The sequence below is a fragment of the Phacochoerus africanus genome, chromosome 6 (assembly GCF_016906955.1).
Source record: "Phacochoerus africanus isolate WHEZ1 chromosome 6, ROS_Pafr_v1, whole genome shotgun sequence".
In the NCBI taxonomy this organism is placed as follows: domain Eukaryota; kingdom Metazoa; phylum Chordata; class Mammalia; order Artiodactyla; family Suidae; genus Phacochoerus; species Phacochoerus africanus.
This window is the reverse complement of record NC_062549.1, coordinates 450,146-467,839: the sequence shown is the minus strand read 5'-3', so window position 1 is coordinate 467,839 and position 17,694 is coordinate 450,146. Positions and strand designations below refer to the sequence as shown.

General features: G+C 60.6%; 3 protein-coding genes across 7 annotated transcripts; 1 reads left to right on the top strand and 2 right to left on the bottom strand.

The window, feature by feature from the left end:
• Positions 1-5,207: 5,207 nt before the first annotated feature.
• Positions 5,208-7,316, bottom strand: TMEM249 (transmembrane protein 249). The gene is made up of 6 exons (XM_047785390.1): positions 7,305-7,316; positions 6,768-7,206; positions 6,423-6,517; positions 6,108-6,303; positions 5,826-5,911; positions 5,208-5,506 (listed from the first exon to the last, which is right to left on the bottom strand). Exons 1-6 carry the CDS (start codon positions 7,314-7,316, stop codon positions 5,234-5,236), a joined length of 1,101 nt encoding a protein of 366 aa, XP_047641346.1. The 3' UTR covers positions 5,208-5,233.
• On the top strand, positions 6,428-14,176 carry SLC52A2 (solute carrier family 52 member 2). Of its 4 annotated transcripts, none has more exons than XM_047785633.1 (5): positions 6,428-6,497; positions 12,192-12,437; positions 12,528-13,392; positions 13,501-13,624; positions 13,729-14,176. In XM_047785633.1, exons 2-5 carry the CDS (start codon positions 12,308-12,310, stop codon positions 13,939-13,941), a joined length of 1,332 nt encoding a protein of 443 aa, XP_047641589.1. In that variant the 5' UTR covers positions 6,428-6,497; positions 12,192-12,307; the 3' UTR covers positions 13,942-14,176. The 4 variants fall into 4 exon arrangements, with proteins under 4 accessions (XP_047641589.1, XP_047641588.1, XP_047641590.1 ...); XM_047785632.1 differs by lacking the exon at positions 6,428-6,497 and adding an exon at positions 11,548-11,678; XM_047785634.1 differs by lacking the exon at positions 6,428-6,497 and adding an exon at positions 11,618-11,678 and having other exon boundaries at positions 12,245-12,437.
• Positions 8,058-11,528, bottom strand: FBXL6 (F-box and leucine rich repeat protein 6). 2 transcript variants are annotated; one of them, XM_047785544.1, is made up of 9 exons: positions 10,738-11,528; positions 10,330-10,488; positions 10,107-10,170; positions 9,665-9,796; positions 9,460-9,567; positions 9,258-9,368; positions 8,959-9,190; positions 8,624-8,870; positions 8,058-8,343 (listed from the first exon to the last, which is right to left on the bottom strand). In XM_047785544.1, the coding sequence occupies exons 1-9, from the start codon at positions 11,511-11,513 to the stop codon at positions 8,193-8,195; spliced, it is 1,980 nt and encodes a 659-aa protein (XP_047641500.1). In that variant the 5' UTR covers positions 11,514-11,528; the 3' UTR covers positions 8,058-8,192. The 2 variants fall into 2 exon arrangements, with proteins under 2 accessions (XP_047641500.1, XP_047641501.1); XM_047785545.1 differs by lacking the exon at positions 8,058-8,343 and having other exon boundaries at positions 8,800-8,870; positions 8,977-9,190.
• Positions 14,177-17,694: the final 3,518 nt, after the last annotated feature.

Here is a 17,694-nt window from a genome sequence, read left to right as displayed (position 1 = left end):
CGGCAGCTATAGCTCCAACTGGACCCCTAGCCTGGGGACTTCCATATGCTGCGGGTGCGGCCCTAAAAAGCAAAAATAAATAAGTAAATAAATAAATAAAGATTTTTTTAAAAGAAGGAGCTGGTTTTGGTCTAAGCTGTTTTGGGTTTTTTTGTCTTTTTTTTTTTGCCATTTCTTGGGCCGCTCTCGCGGCATATGGAGGTTCCCAGGCTAGGGGTCCAATTGGAGCCGTAGCCACCGGCCTACGCCAGAGCCACAGCAACACGGGTTCCGAGCCGCGTCTGCGACCTACGCCACAGCTCACGGCCACGCCGGATCGTTAACCCACTGAGCAAGGGCAGGGACCGAACCCGCAACCTCATGGTTCCTAGTCGGATTCGTTAACCACTGCGCCACGACGGGAACTCCCTGGTCTGAGCTGTTTTATGATCTAGGCCTGGCCGTGGCGTTGTCCTGGAGCAGGTCTCAGTAGTTAACGATCCTAAGGGAGGAACACAGGGACAGCGGAAAGGCAGCAGCCAGAGCTCAGCATAAGGGTCATGGGTCGAATCGGAGCTGCCACTGAGGCCTGGGCCACAGCTTAGGGCAAGGCACGATCCTTCACCCACTCAGTGAGGCCAGGGGTCAAACCCATACCCTCAGGAGTTCCGGTCGTGGCTCATTGGAAACGAATCTGCCTAGTATCCATGAGGATGCAGGTTCAATCCCTGGCCTCACTCAGTGGGTTAAGGATACTGCATTGCCATGAGCTGTGGTGTAGGCCATGGATGAGGCTCTTATCTGGCGTTGTTGTGGCGGTAGGGTAGGCCATCGACTACAGTTCCAATTCAGCAGCTAGCCTGGCAATCTCCATGTGCTGTGGACGTGACCCTTTAAAAAAAAAAAAGTCAAAACAAACAAAAAAACCCCATACCCTCACAGAGACAGCTTCGGGTCCTTAATCCACTGAGCCACAATGGGAACTCCTCCAACATAGCTTTAATTTTTTTTTAATTTTTATTTATTTATTTAGCTTTTTTTTTTTTTTTTTTTTAGGGCCCTACTTGTGACATATGGAAGTTCCCAGGCTAGGGGTCCAATCAGAGCTACAGCTGATAGGGACAGAGTAGGCACAGGTGGTTGTAGGAGTCCCTGTAGGGCATCATGGATAAAGAGGGACACCTGGCGGATGTTGGGGGCCACCGTGAGTTCAAGGACGCCGTCAGAACAAGGCAGGTTTGCTTGACTAGCAGAAGTTCGAGAACTGCTTCAGGTCATTGGGCGGGGGATGGGATGAGGCCTGCGTTCAGATTCAGACCCAGAGCAGGAGTTTGAGGACCGCCCTTCAGCTGATTTGAATACACACCTTACTGCTCTCAGAAAGGGAGAGGAGGGCTTTCCAACCCCCACTCCCCTTGGATGATAAAACTGGCCCGCCGGATCCTCAGGCAGAGCTTGCTTGGCTGCCCGCTTGCATCTCTCACAAACGTCCTATCCTAATAAATCTGTTTCTTGCCTCTCTTGCTAAATTGCTTCTGTGCAGAGGCACAAAGAACCTGAACCTTAGTGAGCCCAGACGCAGGGTAATTTTTTTTTTTTTTTTTTTGCTTTTTAGGGCCGCACCCACAGAGGTTCCCAGGCTAGACCTCTAATCGGAACTACAGCTGCCGGCCTACCCCACAGCCACAGCAACGAGAGATCCGAGCCGCGTCTGTGACAAACACCACAGCTCCACGGTAACGCCGGATCCTTAACCCACTGAGCAAGGCCAGGGATCGAACCTGCGTCCTCATGGATGGTAGTCAGATTCGTTAACTGCTGAGCCACGAAGGGAACTCTGACATAGTTTTAAAGGCGTCGGATCGGCTTGGACGAAGAGACAAATGTCTTTCAAAATGGAGAGAACTTGGTCTTCAAAATTTCTGTAGCCGCGAAGCAGGTCAAGAACACGGGCCCTGGAGGTCCCGTCGAGGCGCCGCGGAAACAGGCCGACTAGGAACCAGGAGGCTGCGGCTTAACCTGCTGCACCACCAGGGCGGTCCTTTTATTTCTCCGGATCAGGTGGATCTGTTATGTTTCCTAGTCTGGGAGAAGCGGTTTTTGTAGCAGACCCCCCCATGCGACGCAGCAGCACCCTCCCTCTGGTCACCAGAGCTGTATGCTCCAGGGTGCCCTCTGTGTGGGCTGCCAGGGTCCTTCTGCGCTTCCAGGGCCTGCCACTGTGGGCGCGCGGGTAGCGGGCTGGCCCCTGGCCGGTTGGGCTTTTGCAGACCTGGATCACGCAGAGGGTCGCCCCCTGGGCGAGGTCTTGACTCTGGTCTCCGCCCCTCCTGCCCATCTGGTGTGGCTCCCTCTTCCTCGCTTTCGCTTTCGTTGGGAAGAGCCTTTCTGCTGCTCATTCCCCGTAAATAGCTGCAATGTTGGTCCCTGTGGGAGGAGGTGGGCTCAGGGTCCCCCTGCTCCACCCCCTTGGCCTACACATAACAATGTGGCCTTGGCCAGGAATTAGTCGCCAGACCACCTGGCTCTATGGACCAGGGTCTGGAAAATGCAGTCTTTATTGGGTGGGTTTATATGCCAGCTAAACATGGGGGGGGGAGTCTTTTCTGAGGAACAAATGGAAGATGGGCAGGGGGGCCTGCTTCCCATTCTGACGGTGTCCCCAGTCGTCTTCTCTGCTGCCAGCCAAGACTGTTTTTCTTGCAAATGTCTCTTGTCACCTGCTTCATAATAAATAGCTCTCTGTGAGGCTATTCCCACCTGCACAGCAATATGCATTTGCAAGTGAATAAGGGAGTTTCCTGGTGGTCTAGTGGTTAGAATTTTGTGCTTTCACTGCTGTAGCCTGGGTTCAATCCTGGTCTGGGAACCAAGATCCCACATTGAGAAGCCATGCTGCACCCAAATTAAAAAAAAACAAAGGGAGTTCCCCTCGTGGCGCAGTGGTTAATGAATCCGACTAGGAACCATGAGGTTGCGGGTTCAATCCCTGCCCTTGCTCAGTGGGTTGACGATCTGGCGTTGCCGTGAGCTGTGGTGTAGATTGCAGACTCGGCTCGGATTCTGCGTTGCTGTGGCTCTAGCGTAGGCTGGCAGCTGCAGCTCCAGTTTGACCCCTAGCCTGGGAACCTCCATATGCCGCGGAAGCGGCCCAAGAAATGGCAAAAAAGACCAAAAAAGACCAAAAAAAAAAAGAACACTCACTCCCATAAACAGCCCCCTGTTCTCTCTGCCCTTGGCACCCCCCACCCACCGCCACTCCTGCAGGGCTGTTCAGCCCCTCCTGAGGCCCTTCAGGGGGTCCTCCAACCCCTGGTGAGCCCCCACCTCAGTGGACATGGGTCCCCTAACCCCTCTGTGTGTTCTTTCTTTTTTTGTCTTTTTAGGGCTGCACCCACAGTATATGGAGGTTCCCAGGCTACAGGTCGAATTGGAGCTGTAGCTACAGGCCTGCGCGACAGCCACGCCAGATCCAAGCTGTGTCTGCGACCTATGCCACAGCTCATGGCAACGCCAGATCCTTAACCCACTGAGCGAGGCCAGGAATTGAACCTGTGTCCTCATGGATACTCGTCAGATTCAATTCCACTGAGCCATTACGGGAACTCCCCCAGTTTTCTTTCTCTACCCATGCATTGCCAGGCATGTAGGATGATGGCTCCAGAGCTGTGCTTCCTGCTCCTGCCCCTCTTCCCAGGGCCTCCCTGCCTTCTCGAAATCCCCCCCAGCTCACAAGTCCTGATTCCTCAATCCCTCCTCCCCATGCTCCTCGAGCTCCAGGGCCCAACCAGAAACTCCTTTCCAGCCTGCCAGCAAATCCCCTGTGCTACGGCAGCCTGCTGCCCTACCGAGGTCCCAGCTGCCCTTCTCTCCCTGCACGACTCCCACAACCTCCTGGCCCTTCCCCACACCCTCCCCACTCCCCAGGGAGTCCCGCCCTTCCCTGGCCCTCCCCTCTGCCTGGTCTCCTAACTTGGGCCTGCATTGTACCCATTAGGCTTCCTGGCCCCTCTTCCCCAAAACCTCCCCCCTCAGCACTCCAGGCGACCTCTCAGCTCCTCATAGCAACTCCAATACTGAACCCTTGAAGGTGTTCCTGCTGTGGCTCAGCAGTTAATAAATCTGACTAGCACCCACAAGGACACAGGTTCGATCCCTAGCCTTGCTCAGTGGGCTAAGGATCTGGCATTTCCAAGAGCTGTGGTGTAGGTTACAGACGCAGCTTGGATCCTGCATTGCTATGGCTGTTCCTAGTCAGATTCATTTTCTGCTGCCCCTCGATGGTAACTCCTGGAAATTTTTAACTTTTTTTTTTTTTTTGTCTTTTTAGGGCCGCACCCACAGTATATGGAGGTTCCCAGGCTATGAGTCCAATCAGGGCTGTTGCTGCCGGCCTACGCCAGAGCCACAGCAACACCAGATCTGAGCCACATCTGCAACCTATACCACAGCTCACGGCAACACTGGATCCTTAACCCACTGAGCAAGGCCAGGGATCGAACCCGCAACCTCATGGTTCCTAGTCGGATTCGTTAACCACTGTGCCATGATGGCAACTCCTGGAAATTCTTAACTTTTTAACACCGACCTCCATGTTTTCATTTTGCGATTTCCGCAGCTGGTCCTTGTTCTGGGCCACTCAGCTGACGCAGTGGACCTGGGCCATGAGCACGGCCCTGAGGGAAGGTGCTGAGGGAGGTCCAGGTGGACAGTGCCGGCTGCCCTGCCTTCTCTGCTCCCACAGTAGCTGCAGGCATCCAGAGGGGAGAACACCCACCGGACGGGGAACAGGGGGCTGGGTTTCCAGCAGGTGGGCAGGCGCCCGCTTCAGGGACATCCTGGGTCTCCTGCCCCAGCAGGCCTGGAGCACTGGAGGGCTCTGCAGTTGCAACTTGGAGACTGTCTGGTCCAGGACCTGTCCCTGGCCAGAAAGACCCTTTCTCCGCACAGGGCTTGACCTGCAGTTGCGCCCCCAACCATTGCCGATTGGACCAGAAGAGGGGCCTGGCTCATACCGGACCAATCAGATTCTGACTTCTGCGCCTTGGTCAGCACTTCTGACACCAGGGAGGACCAATTCAGTGCCACTACCAAGAGAGGTGGTGGGTTCCACACGAGTCATAGAAGCCTAGCTGCTTGTCGCTGCTACCCCACCTTCTAACCCAAACTCCAGGGTTGCTCTCTGAGGCCCTGTGACGCGTGCACCTGTGCAGAGAAGGCAACCTGGCTTGAGGCAAGAGGGCTTTATGGAGAATTAGGGCAGTGGTGGAGGAGGGAGATTGGAGGGGAAGGGACAATGCAGTCCTGGGCTGGAGGGAGCGGTGGGTGCTGGCTGGCGGCGCCATACATCCTGGTCGGACTGAAAGCTTGGCTTGTCTTTGGCACCAGTCTTGCGGGGCATGATGTAGGGGCTGAAGGTGGCCCCCTGTGGCCAGTGGCGGACGACGTGCCGGTACGATGTGGCCAGACAGTCGAAATAGTTAATGTTGAGCTTGCGGGCGATGTGACGGCCCAGGTATTCCATTTGCTGTGCGAGCAGATGGCGGTCAGCTCTTGCCGAGACAAGAGAAGCCTCGCCACCACTGCCGCTGAGGCGACCCCCACTCCTTGCCAGACTGCGTCTCCAGCCCTGCCCGTCAGCCCCCGCGCCCTCTCCACCGGCTCCCAGCTCGAAGGCCAGGGCCGGTGACCCTGGTATACACCCTCTACCTGGGAAACGGAGCCCATTCTATGATCCTCGACAGTGTCGTCGTGTCCGTCGTCCCCCCCCCCCGCCCCCGTCATGCTGAACCAAGGAGGGCAGCGGGGCGTATCTGGGGCCCCTTGGCGGGCTGGGCAGGACCCACCTCGTAGCGCTCAGACAGCTGCACCAGCACCAGCGGCTCCAGCTTGTGGCCGCTCAGAACCAGCTGGAAGAAGCACCTCCCATAGGCTGGAGAGGGGCAAACTGCTCAGCCCTGCACTCGGAGAAGGAGCGGGCAGGAGGCTCCGGGGCAGGGCTTCGGGGCAGGGCTCCGGGGGCGGGGCGGGGTGGGGCCCCACCTGCCCGCCCCTCCCCACCCCACCCCACGAGGTTTCCCCTTCGCTTGCGTGCTGTCCCTCAGATTGCCAACCGCCCCATGCCTCACCATCGGAGCTGAGCGCCAGGCGCACATAGACCAGGTGCATGGGGCCCTGACACACGGTGCGGCCCTGGATGGAGAAGTGGTACATGCCGAGCGTGTGGTTCAGCACTAGGCGGCGCCGCGGCAGCGACGAGATCGTGAGCCACAGGCCCACGCCCATGCCGAAGGCAGGGAAGCCCCAAGTCTCCTGCTTCTGCACCTGCGGGGGGCGCAGCCGGGGCCTTCTGAGCCGCCGCGGGGCCGGGGGGCGGAGCGCCGTGCGGCGGGCCCCGCCCTCAGGGGCGGAAGGTCGTGGGGGGAGGGCCCGGGAGCTCAGACCTGGCTCACGAGGCCGAAGCTGATGAGCAAGAGGCAGACGGCGAAGAGCAGAGTCCCCTTCCACAGCGTGTCCAGGTAGTACTCGAGCACGAAGACTGGGGGCGGCGCGGCGAAGCGCGTGAGGCTAGCGGGCCCCCCGCGCAGCCCGAGGTGGCAGTGCCAGGGCTCGGGCCTGGATCCGCCGGCCTCGCGCAGGGCCCCGGGCCGCGGGGTGCGTCCAGCCTGCGGTTCTACCGCCCCCCCCCCCCGGGGCCCTGGGCCCTGGCCCCGCCCCTCACCACGGCCCGCCCCGCTCAGATCCCAGGCCCCGCCCCCGCCCCCGCCCCCGCGGCGCCCAGCGCGCACCGTTGGGCTGCAGCTGCGTGAACGGGTAGAAACAATTGCTCTTGAGGCGCTTGGCCAGGTTTCGCTCGGTACAGAAGAGTCCTAGGGCCCAGAGTTGGAAGGGCTTGCCGCCCGAGGTCGTGGGCAGGCTGCTGATCCGGCTCTTGGGGACCTGGGTCAGGTACAGACGGTCGGCTGGGCGGCGTCTGTGGCCACTGCCCGCTGCCCACAGCCGCGCTGGAGGAGAGTACCGGGAGAAAACAGCCTCCAGCACCGCGGTCGGGAAGGAGACGCTCAGGCAGTGGCAGGGGAGCCACACCAGGTGGCCGTCCAGATGGGGCTGCCGGGGTTCTAGAAGCTCTGGGAGGCGGGTTCTAGAAGGGCCGGCCGGATGGTCACCCCTTCTTCTCCAGGGAGTCACAGGCTGGCCCCGCCAAGAGCTGCTCTTCCCAGCTGATCCCTACCCCACTGGCCTGGTTCACAGTCCTCACCCGACAGGGGGGTAATGGGACACTCCCAGGCCTCGGCTGGAGAGAAAACTGCAGGCAGGTGCCCCACAGTGAACCCCATGGCTGAGCCTGGCCTCTCCCTCCACTGCCACCTCTGCTCAGGTCAGAGCCTCACATACAATTACAGGCAACTCACCTTAGTGCCCCTGCGGGTGGAAAACACACACACACACACGTTCAGTCCAAGAGTCTGAGCCCAGGAGTGAGCACAGGGCACAGCCTCGGGCAGACTCAGGAGCCCTGGGGGGCTTCTGGGCCAGCCTTACCTAGTTCCCTCAGGGACAACCCCTGTCCCCCGACCCTGATCCCAGAGATCACACTAGAGTTCCTAAAAAAAAGGTTTGTTTGTTTTTTTTCTCTCTTTTTAGGGCCGCACCAGCAGCATATGGAAGCTCCCAGGCTAGGGGTCCAGTCGGAGCTACAGCTGCCGGCCTACACTGTACCCACACCAGATCTGAGCCCCATCTCTGTAACCTAAACTACAGCTCACGGCAATGCCAGATCCATAACCCATTGAGCGAGGGCAGGGATTGAACCTGTGTCCTCATGGATACTAGTCGGGTTCATTACCACTGAGCCAGGACAGGAACTCCCCTAAAAATGCTTTATTTTTGTTTTTTACTTTTTGTCTTTTATAGGGCCACACTTGCGGCATATGGGGGTTCCCAGGCTAGGGGTCTAATCAGAGCTGCAGTTGCCGGCCTACACCACAGCAAGGCAGGATCCGAGCCGCGCCTGCAACCTACACCACAGCTCACGGCAACGCCAGATCCTTCACCCACTGAGCAAGGCCAGGGATGGAACCCGCAACCTCACGGTTCCTCGTCAGATTCGTTAACCACTGCGCCACGATGGGAACTCCAAAAATGTTTTCTTGTAACCAAGTGCTCAGACTTCCCAAATGGGAAGGTGGGCCGGCAGGGCTGCCTGGAGCTGCCTAGCTTGGAGCGGGTAGGCTGGTGAGCAGTTGCTCCAGGCACCACCGGATTTCCTCTGGGCCCCTGTAGGCCCGTTTCAGGCCCCTCGGAAGGCAGCGGCAGGACTCCAGGTTGAGGTACCGCAGACCTGGGCAGTTGCTGATCACTGAGCTGTGGGGGCAGGGCAGGAAGTGGGGGGGGGGTCACTGGCCTGCAGGAGATCCAGGGTCCTCCCCCACCCCTGGCAGGGCCAGGCCAGCACAGCTGGGTTTGACACCTACTGTCCTCAAGACCCAAGCCCAGTACCCTTGGTATCCCCAAGGCCAACCCCAGGGAGGGGCTTAGCTGGGATGAGCCCCCCTCTTTAGACCCCTGGAGTTGGCAAGCCAGGCAGGATGGGGGGGCAAGTGATCCTGACTTCAAGGAACTGGGGGGGGGGGCGGTTGCTGACCTGACTGTGCTTGGTGTGACCCGGGTGCCCCTGAGGTTGAGGGAGCACAGGGCCAGATGTGAACCCACAGGGGTGCCTGAGAAGGCAGCTAAGGCCTGCTCCAGGTCCTTCTCGCTGAAGCCCTGGCCACACAAGTCCAGTTCCCGCAGAGTGTGACCCCACTTCTGGGTCAACAGAGGGCTGCCCTCCTTTGCTAAAGTCAGCCGATCCGACATGCCATACAGGCCCAGGTGAAGCTCCTCCAGCTCTGGCAGTGAGAGGAGGGGGCGTGAGCTACGGGGTGGGCAAGAATCCCCACATCCCACCTGCTCAGCCACCACCCAGAGAGTGCTGACCCTGACATGGCAGCTCACACAGGCCAGCAGGTGTAACTCGAAGACAGCCACGAAGATCCAGCAAGCGCAGGTTAGGGGAGCCATGGAGCAGGCGATCCAGGACCTCATTGGTCACAAAGTTGCAGGTGGAGCTGGCGAGGCAGAGCTCCTCAAGGCCGGGGAAGCCTGGGCCAGGAGTCACAGCTCGTCCGGAAGGCTTGGGCAGCCACATCAGGTTCAGCAACCGCAGCACCTGGGAGCAAGACCCAGGCTGCAGCCAGGGAGGGGGAGACAGCGGCAAGAGGTGGGGTATCAGGTACCTGTAGCCGGGGGCAGCCTCTCTGCAGAGCCTCGACAGGCAGCTGGAGGGGAGTGTGGTTGTCGGTGATGCCAGTGCTCACCTCCAGGACCTGGAGCTGTGGGCAGCTGCCCTGGAGAGGCGGGGAGAGTGCAGAGTCAGAGGCCTGGCAGCGCCTGGCTCAGCATCCAGCTCTGCTCTGCTCCTGCCTGTCGCCAACCTACCAGCAGTGCACCCAAGATAGCTGTTGTCTGAGAGCTGTAGGTCAGCCACAGCTTCCGCATCCGGGGTCCCGCCTCCTCCAAGAAGCTTACAACAGCCGTGGACTCCACCTGGGGACCCGGCAAAGGGGGACCTGTCACCTCAGCCCAGGCTTCCCCAGGCCCTGGTGTGTGTGTGTGTGGGGGGGGGGGTGTGTGCAGGGCTCACCATGGAGTGCTGTAAATCCAGGCTGTGGAGCTGGGGGCAGGCTCTGGCTAGCATGATCAGAGTGTCAGGGGTCACACCGTGGCAGTCAGAAAGCCTGAGGAAGGCGAGCTGGGGACAGAACTCGCTAACCAGCTGTGGAAGACGGAGGGCCAGTTGGGGCTGGGGGAGGGCAGGCTGTGGTCCACAAGTGAGAGAGAGGCCCGTGGCTGGTGCCGACCCCACTTTACTGCTTCAGCCATGGCCTCCTTTCTGGCCGGGCCAGGCTTACCTAGGTGCTCCCACCTCTCGCATCTCCCTGCTGGAGGAGACACCAGGAAAGGAGAACCAAGCAGGCACGCCCATGGGGCAGCGTTGAGCCTCATGGTGTCTGACCCCCTCCCTGGAAGTACTGGGCAACCCCAGAATGTCATGGCTGGAGACCAGGGCAGCCTCGAGCTCTCACCTTCAACACAGAGTGCACCTGGGACTTCCAGTGGATGAGAGTCAGCCTCTGGAGCTGTGAGAACCTGGGCCAACAGCAGAGGCAGAGCTGCCGGGTGTTCCCAGGCTGCCCCTCTGTCGGCATTCTCCCCACCCATGGCCTTGGTCCATAGAGGCCGGGGCCTGGGGCTTTCCACCCATCACACAAGTGGAGTGAGGGGATGAGAAAATGTGGAACTTCTCACCGATTTGGCATAAGCCACTGCAGGGAAGCCAGGAGCTTCTTCTCCGCCTTGGCTCCACTCTTGGCCCGGCGGCCTGCCAGCGGGGGTGACAGGGTCAGGGTGTGCCAGAGAACGGGCTGGGAGGCGGCCTCATGCCAGCGGCGGCACACACGTGCAGCCCTGAGAGAAAATCTCTGCTGAGGGCTGGGCCTTTTGTGGCCGATGCTCGCCCCCACTGGCTCCCGCTATGCAATTTCTTAGAGGAGGGACCTGCTCCCCCAGTTCTCACAACAATGCAGACACCTCAATTCAAAGTCGGGCCCCTGGGGTTCCAATTGGACCCCCTGAGAGACTGCGCTGTCTGGGAGTTCAGCCACCCGCTGGCACGCAATCCGAACTGCAGCGCTGTGGGTGATGGGCTTGGGGTACCTGCCGAGGAAGGGCATGGGCCCGTCCACCACCAGCAGGCCGAAAATCTGCAACAGGATTTCCAAGGGAATGCGGTCGCCCCAGCCCGGGTCGGGCACCTGCTGCGGCGCGGGCGCGGGGGCGGGCGCGGGCGCAGGCGAGGCCCCGGGCTTGGCTTTGGTCTCGGCGGCGCGGGACCCTGGGGGTCGCAGCCGCTTAGCGCGGCGGGCAGCGCGCCTCTGCCCGCGAGGACGGGCGGGCCCCGGGCCTGGAATCACCAGCAGCATGCTGTCCGATTGCAGCAAATGGTATCCGGAGCCGCTCGGCGCCAGCCGATCCCACCACCAGTTCTCAGCCGGCTGCGCGAACCGGACCGCGCGCCGGGCCCGCCGGGACCCCGCGGGCGCCATCTCCACTCCGGACGCTCCAAGCTCCGCCCAGCGAGGCGGAAGGGGCGGGCCTTGCCGTGGAAGAGCGGGGACCATTGCGCGCAGGCGAGGTCCGTCCTGCAGGGGGCGGGGTCTGGGCCCGGGGCCGACTTCCGATACGGGGTTTCCGGGGCTGGGCCATGCCGTGGGCGCGCCCGCGGGTGGCTCTCCCGTGTCCGCCTCTCCCGTGTCCGGACCGGTGAGTTGCAGTCCTCTCTCGGGCTTGACTGCCTTTCCCGACCCCACCGGTTCTGGTCTGGGGCCGCGACCCTGTGCTGGAGGCGGGGCCCACGAGCGTGGCGGGACTGCTGACCCTCGGGTCACGGAGCGCGTGGTGCCCGACCGGGAGTTGCAGGGACCCCGGCGCATCGGACGGATCTCCGCGAGCCGCCTGATACAGCGAGGGCCGCGCCCGCCGCGGCCACACCCCCAGTCTCGACTCGGCCCTGGCTGTTGGCAGGCTCGCATACACAGGAGGCGTGTGGCTCCTGAGAGGTGGCCCTGCCCCGGAGTGCTTGTCTCGTGCCTTTGCGGGTGAGTGTGGTGGTGCTCTTGGGAACTCAGACCCGAAGATCATGGCCTTGTTTCATCATGCTCCTCTTGTCTGTGGCACCTTCCCAATTCCTGCCTTGCTGGGTCAAGATCCCAGCACCCACCCCCCGGTTTCCCTGGTCTTGGAGGTCTGGTCCTCTTAAATTTTTTTTCTAATTTTTTTTTGTAGTTTTAGGACTGCACCTGCAGCATGTGGTAATTCCCAGCCTAGGGGTCGAATCCGAGGTCTAGCCGCCGGTCTACACCACAACCATATCTACACCACAGTCATAGCAACCACAGATTCCAGCCCGGTCTGCGACTTGACTTACACCACAGCTCAGGGGCAGCGCGGGATCCTTAACCCACTTGAGTGAGGCCAGGGATGGAACCCGCATCCTCATGGATGCTAGTTGGGTTCGTGACCGCTGAGCCACGACGGGAACTGCCCGGTCCTCTTCGACTCCAGTTCTGTGTTTCTTTCTTGTGACCCTGCATGTGTGTTCTTCTGTCAAGCTGGACGAGATCTTCAGTTCCCAGAAGAGCTGGAGCATCTTCTTTGGACCTAGGTGGGGAAAGAAGAGCTGGCTGTGACCTTTTCCCTGTCCTGGAGGCCCCCAGCCTTGAGCTGAATGGCAGCACCCCCGCTGGGCCGTCTGGTGCTGACCCACCTTCTGGTAGCCCTCTTTGGCATGGGCTCATGGGCAGCCATCAACGGGATCTGGGTGGAGCTGCCTGTTGTGGTGAAAGTCCTTCCAGAGGGTGAGTGGGAATGGCCCAAGAAGGTGGGCTGCTGCTGCCCTCTGTCCCTCGGTGCCCTGCCTTGACAGGGTGTCCTCTCATTCCTTGCAGGATGGAGTCTCCCCTCGTACCTCTCTGTGCTCGTGGCACTGGGAAACCTGGGCCTGCTGGTGGTGACCCTGTGGAGGCGGCTGGCCCCGGGCAAGGGCGAGCGGGCCCCCATCCAGGTGGTGCAGGCACTGAGTGTGGTGGGCACAGCCCTGCTGGCCCCACTGTGGCAAGTGGTGGCAGGACAGGTGCACTCCGTGGCCTTCCTGGCCCTGACCTTTGTGTTGGCGCTGGCCTGCTGCGCCTCCAACGTCACTTATCTGCCCTTCCTGAGCCGCTTGCCGCCTCCCTTCTTGCGTTCCTTCTTCCTGGGTCAGGGCCTCAGTGCCCTGCTGCCCTGTGTGCTGGCCCTAGGACAGGGTGTGGGCCGCCTCGAGTGCCCGCCGGCTCCCGCCAATGGCACCCCAGGCCCCCCCCTGGACTTCCCAGAGCGTTTTTCTGCCAGCGCCTTCTTTGGGGCCTTGACTGCCCTACTGGTCATTTCAGCTGCCGCCTTCCAGGGCCTCCTGCTGTTGTTACCATCACTGGCATCTATCCCCACAGAGGGCCCAGGGACTGGCCTGCGGGGGGGCGCCCCAGGAGTGGAGGAGGAGGAAGAGGAAGAGGCCTCGCCGCTGCAAGAGCCACCTAGTCAGGCAGCAGGCAACACCCCCAGCCCAGACCCTGCAGCCCATCGGCTGCTCTCCGCCCGTGGTGCCTGCCTGCTGGGCCTGCTGGCCACCACCAGTGCTCTGACCAACGGCGTGTTGCCTGCCGTGCAGAGCTACTCGAGCTTGCCCTATGGGCGCTTGGCCTACCACTTGGCCGTGGTGCTGGGAAGTGCCGCCAACCCCCTCGCCTGCTTCCTGGCCATGGGCATTCTATGCAGGTACGCAAGGGATCCCCAAGCCACTCGGCGGGGCCGGGGTGGGGGGACTTAGGGCTGAGGGCCTGTGACTGGCACAGCCAGCCCTGAGTTTTCGCTCACTCCTGGCAGGTCCCTGGCAGGGCTGGGTGGTCTCTCTCTGCTTGGCACACTCTTTGGGGCCTACCTGATGGCACTGGCAATCCTGAGCCCCTGCCCACCCCTGGTGGGCACCTCTGCAGGGGTGGTCCTTGTGGTAAGTACACTGGGGACACTGAAGCAGAGGTGGCGGTAGGGAGGGGACGGCCCTAGAGCGACGTGGCCAGTGCGCTCAGAGTGCTCCCGTGTCCACCCTCCCAGGTGGTGTTGTGGGCTCTGTGTCTGGGCGTGTTCTCGTACGTGAAGGTGGCTGCCAGCTCCCTGCTGCATGGGGGCGGCCCGCCGGCATTGTTGGCAGCTGGCGTGGCCATCCAGGTGGGCTCCCTGCTCGGTGCTGTCACCATGTTCCCGCCCACCAGCATCTACCGCGTGTTCCAGAGCAGGAAGGACTGTGTGGACCCCTGTGGACCCTGAGTCGGGGCGGGGACTTCACTCCACCCCACCCCCACCCCCGCGTCTTCGGGTTGGGGCTGCCGCAGTGCCTGTCTGCCCACGGCCCCGGGAGGCCCGGCCCACACGCGGCCAGTCCGGGACCCCTGCACACTCCACGGGAGAGCCTGGGGCACAGGGCAGGCTCAGAGCCAGGGCCCGGCCGGGGACTCTGTGCGGTTTGTACAATAAAGCACTTGGCTTCCGTCATTGGATTCAATCCCGGGAACGACCTTCTCTGTGCCCCTAGGCCCCGGAGCCCGAGCTGGAGCCTGGCCTGTCCAGCAGGGGCCGGCCCCTCCAGGTACTCAGAGAGCCCAGGGTCATGTATGCTCTCGCACCGAGGACTCCTGCTTCCCCACTGCCTCATGGAACCCCGCCCCGCCCAACACACGCAGGTGCCCCAGGACCTGGAGTCTAGGCCCAGGACCCATTCAGGCTCTGGCGGTCACAGGCAGTGGGGTGTCCACCCTGAGGCTGGGGGGCACTGAGTCAGCCAGGCAGGAGGTTTAGGGGGCAGGGGTGGCCTTCTGGTCACCCCCTGGTGGTCTGGGGTAGCAGCACTCACCCGCTGCTTTATGGGAGGGGCTGCCAGGGAATTTGCCCCAGGGCCTGTTGCGAAGTCCAGGCACAGGAGGGGCTGGGGAGTGGGACGCAGGAGAGACTGGCTGGTGAGGCTGCAGCCAGTCCCGGGATCCTCCTACTCAAGAATGCTGCCCTCCCCTGAGCCACCAGCCTCGTTTCTAGAAAAGGCCCCACACCTCCTTTGATCCCCGCCCGGCCAACACAGCAGCTGCCTCCTCCCTGGGCTGCCAGCAGGTGGCCCTGGCTCTGAGCAGCCCGAGCTCTGACCCCATCGCAGGACAGCAGTCCGAGCCTTTGCTTGTTGGTGTCTGCAGGGAGCACGCTGCAGCCCCCAGCAGCCTGCCCTGGACTGGGGGGGGGCTCGAGTGACCCAAGAAGCCCTGGGGGTGGGGAGGCCACCTCTGTGTCCCCTGGGCGGGCAGGCGGGGAGCAGAGAGTTATGGGGACACAGGCTCCTGTGGGAAGCAAGACACCTGAGCTGTGATCCAGACCCATTTTCAGAGGCAAGGTGCCCTCCCCTTCTGTGGGGGCGCCTCCAGCCACAAGGAGCTGGATGTAGAGGCGCTGGGAGAAGTGGCTTCTTTCTCTGCCCCCCAGCTCCCTCCCATGATTGCTCTGGTCTAAACTTCAGAAGCCATCGTCCTTGACTGCTTTTGAAGGTCTTCCTTCAGGACTGGGGGAGGGAGGCTGTTCCCAGGCCTTGCCGGGAGCCTCCCGGTCTAGAGTTCCCTTAAGCACTGGGTGGGGCCAGGCTCCCACAGAGTTCAGACACAGCCCAGCCCTGAAGGCAGGAGGTTGCCCAGCAGGCTGGAGTCCCCTGCCTGGCCAGACAGTCCCCGTGGCTGCTTGCATTTGGGAGGTGGGCCTGCAGGTGGGGTGAGCTCTAGAAGCCGCCTTTGGTGGTGAGGAGCAGAGATTCCCAGGCGGGTGTCGGGGTGGAGCGCGTCCCTGTACCCTTTCCTCTCTGGCACCGCCTTCCTCTGCCATCAGCACCTCTGCCCTGCCCAGGTGGGGCTGGAGAGTGCTGACTGCTCTCTAGCGCCCCCCTGCCCTGCTTTGCCCCTGTGGGTGTGCGCCAGGTGTGCCAGGCCCCAGGCTGCGGAGCCGGGTTGTGCGTAGTCTCCCAAAGAGGGAGCAGGTGGCCCTGAGCCCCAGAAGCCAGGCCTGGGGGTGGGTGGGTTGAGGAAGCCACTGTCCTTTGAAGTCTCCAGGGCGTTCTGGTCAGGGCCCGGAAGGAAACAAGGCAGGGGCCAAAATGACAATGGGAGGAAGACATAGCGGCCAGGGCCTTGAGAGCTGCCCAGCCCGCCCTGCCCTGCCCTGCCCTGCCCTCCGCTGCCCAGGCCTGAGGTCCGTCGCCAGGAGGCAAGGCAGCAGTTGCCACGTCAACTCCCTCAGAGCTGACACCCCCAGGGGTGAGTCAGGGCACCCACTGGACGGCGGCCACTCTGAGGCCCACAGCCTTGCCCAGGCTGTGGGCAACTTGGAGACCCAGGAGGGAGGCGGTGGCCGAGGCAGGACCTAAGTCACTGTGTTATCCCCAGAGAGCAGTCCCTGGTGAGAACCGAACCGCACGGCCCTTTGTTGGGGCCACATGAGCTTCCTCCACTCCAAGCACTTCTTTCAGTTTCCAGAAGGCTCGGAGGCCGCTCTGGTTCTGGGGGAGGTGTTAATAGCAGGACCCTCTCTGACCTGGCCGATCCAGCCATGGTGCCCATCCTCCTGCCCACAGTGCTTGAACCAGGAGCAAAATCAGACCCAGTGTGAGATTTGTCCTAGGTATGGCCGTCACCCCAAGAGCCATAAAAACTATCCGTGCTACCCGGAGAGTGATGGCACCCCAGAGGCAAGCAGAGTGAGAGGTGGAGAGAGGCAACATCCTGGGATGGCCTGGATCCAGCTGTACCTGAAGCTAAACCCCTTGGACTTCCAAGTAACATGGGCCCAGGATTTCTTGCTTATTTGAGCTGAGTTGGTTTGCGACCATCACAGCTGAGGGAGTTGCGAAATCCTTTCTCACCCCCTCTTTGAAGCATTTGGAATAGCTCAGACCTTTCTTTTTTTTCTTTTTGGGCCACACCCAAGGCATATGGAGGTTCCCAGGCCAGGGTCCTTCACCTGCTGCACCACAGCAGAAACTCCTGGGACAGCTCAGACCTTTGCACACACAGCTGTGGTGATCTTTCCTTGCCTGGGGAAGACTCAGTCTTTCTCTTGGAAACTCACCCTGTGGCCCGGGAGGTCCTGCGGAGCTAAGAAAATACAGTTCTCAGAGTTCCCGTTGTGGCTCAGTGGTTCACAACTCCGACTAGGAACCATGAAGTTGCAGGTTCGACCCCTGGCCTTGCTTGCTCAGTGGGTTAAGGATTCGGCGTTGCTGTGGCTGGGGTGGAGGCCTGCAGCTATAGCTCTGATTTGACCCCTAGCCTGGGAACGTCCATGAGCTGTACCTGTGGCCCTAAAAAGCAAAAGCGACAAAGAAAAAGAAACATGAGAGGTGGTGCGGCAGGCGGGAAATGAAAGGCTGCTGGACAGTACCGCGCATCCTCAGAAAGAACGAGCCCTTGGAAAGGTAACTGTATCGCAGCGCGTTTTTCTTTACAACTCTTCTCCTGTAGGATTTAAAACATAACTGCATAGAGCAATAGCCATGAAACTATGTTGCTGAATTTCTAACATGTAAACGTAATTGTATGACAAATAGCAAACAAAAGCTGAAGGGGAAATACATAAGATTGATTACATAAGAGCAAAGTTTTTACGTATGATTGAATTTAGGTTCATATTGACATGGACAAGATCGTTCTAAGTTAAGATGTTAAATTTAATCCCCAGGGAAGTCACTAAGAAAGTGAGTCAGGAGTTCCCGTCGTGGCGCAGTGGTTAACGAATCCGACTAGGAACCATGAGGTTGCAGGTTCGATCCCTGCCCTTGCTCAGTGTGTTAAGGATCCGGCATTGCCGTGAGCTGTGGTGTAGGTTGCAGATGCAGCTTGGATCTGGCATTGCTGTGGCTCTGGCGTAGGCTGGTAGCTACAGCTCCAATTCGACCCCTAGCCTGGGAACCTCCATCTGCTGCAAGTGTGGACCTAAAAAGACAAAAGAAAAAAAAAAAAGAAGGACAAGAAAAATTGTAGAAAATATCTATTAGCA

Bases quoted from the DNA above. Each gene is read 5' to 3' on its own strand.
- SLC52A2 (XM_047785633.1), top strand. From the start codon at position 12,308: ATGGCAGCACCCCCGCTGGGCCGTCTGGTGCTGACCCACCTTCTGGTA. The intron at 13,393-13,500 runs GTACGCAAGGGA...CACTCCTGGCAG, and splicing joins GCCATGGGCATTCTATGCAG to GTCCCTGGCAGGGCTGGGTG. The intron at 13,625-13,728 runs GTAAGTACACTG...CCACCCTCCCAG, and splicing joins CTGCAGGGGTGGTCCTTGTG to GTGGTGTTGTGGGCTCTGTG.
- TMEM249 (XM_047785390.1), bottom strand. The intron at 6,518-6,767 runs GTGCGCGCTGGG...CGCCGCCCCCAG, and splicing joins CACGCAGCTGCAGCCCAACG to TCTTCGTGCTCGAGTACTAC. The intron at 5,507-5,825 runs GTGGGTCCTGCC...CTGCTCGCACAG, and splicing joins AGCTGTCTGAGCGCTACGAG to CAAATGGAATACCTGGGCCG.
- FBXL6 (XM_047785544.1), bottom strand. From the start codon at position 11,513: ATGCGCCGGGGTCCCTGCAACTCCCGGTCGGGCACCACGCGCTCCGTG. The intron at 10,171-10,329 runs GTGAGAAGTTCC...CTGTTGGCCCAG, and splicing joins CAGTGGCTTATGCCAAATCG to GTTCTCACAGCTCCAGAGGC. The intron at 8,871-8,958 runs GTCAGCACTCTC...TCTCACTGCCAG, and splicing joins GTGTGAGCTGCCATGTCAGG to AGCTGGAGGAGCTTCACCTG.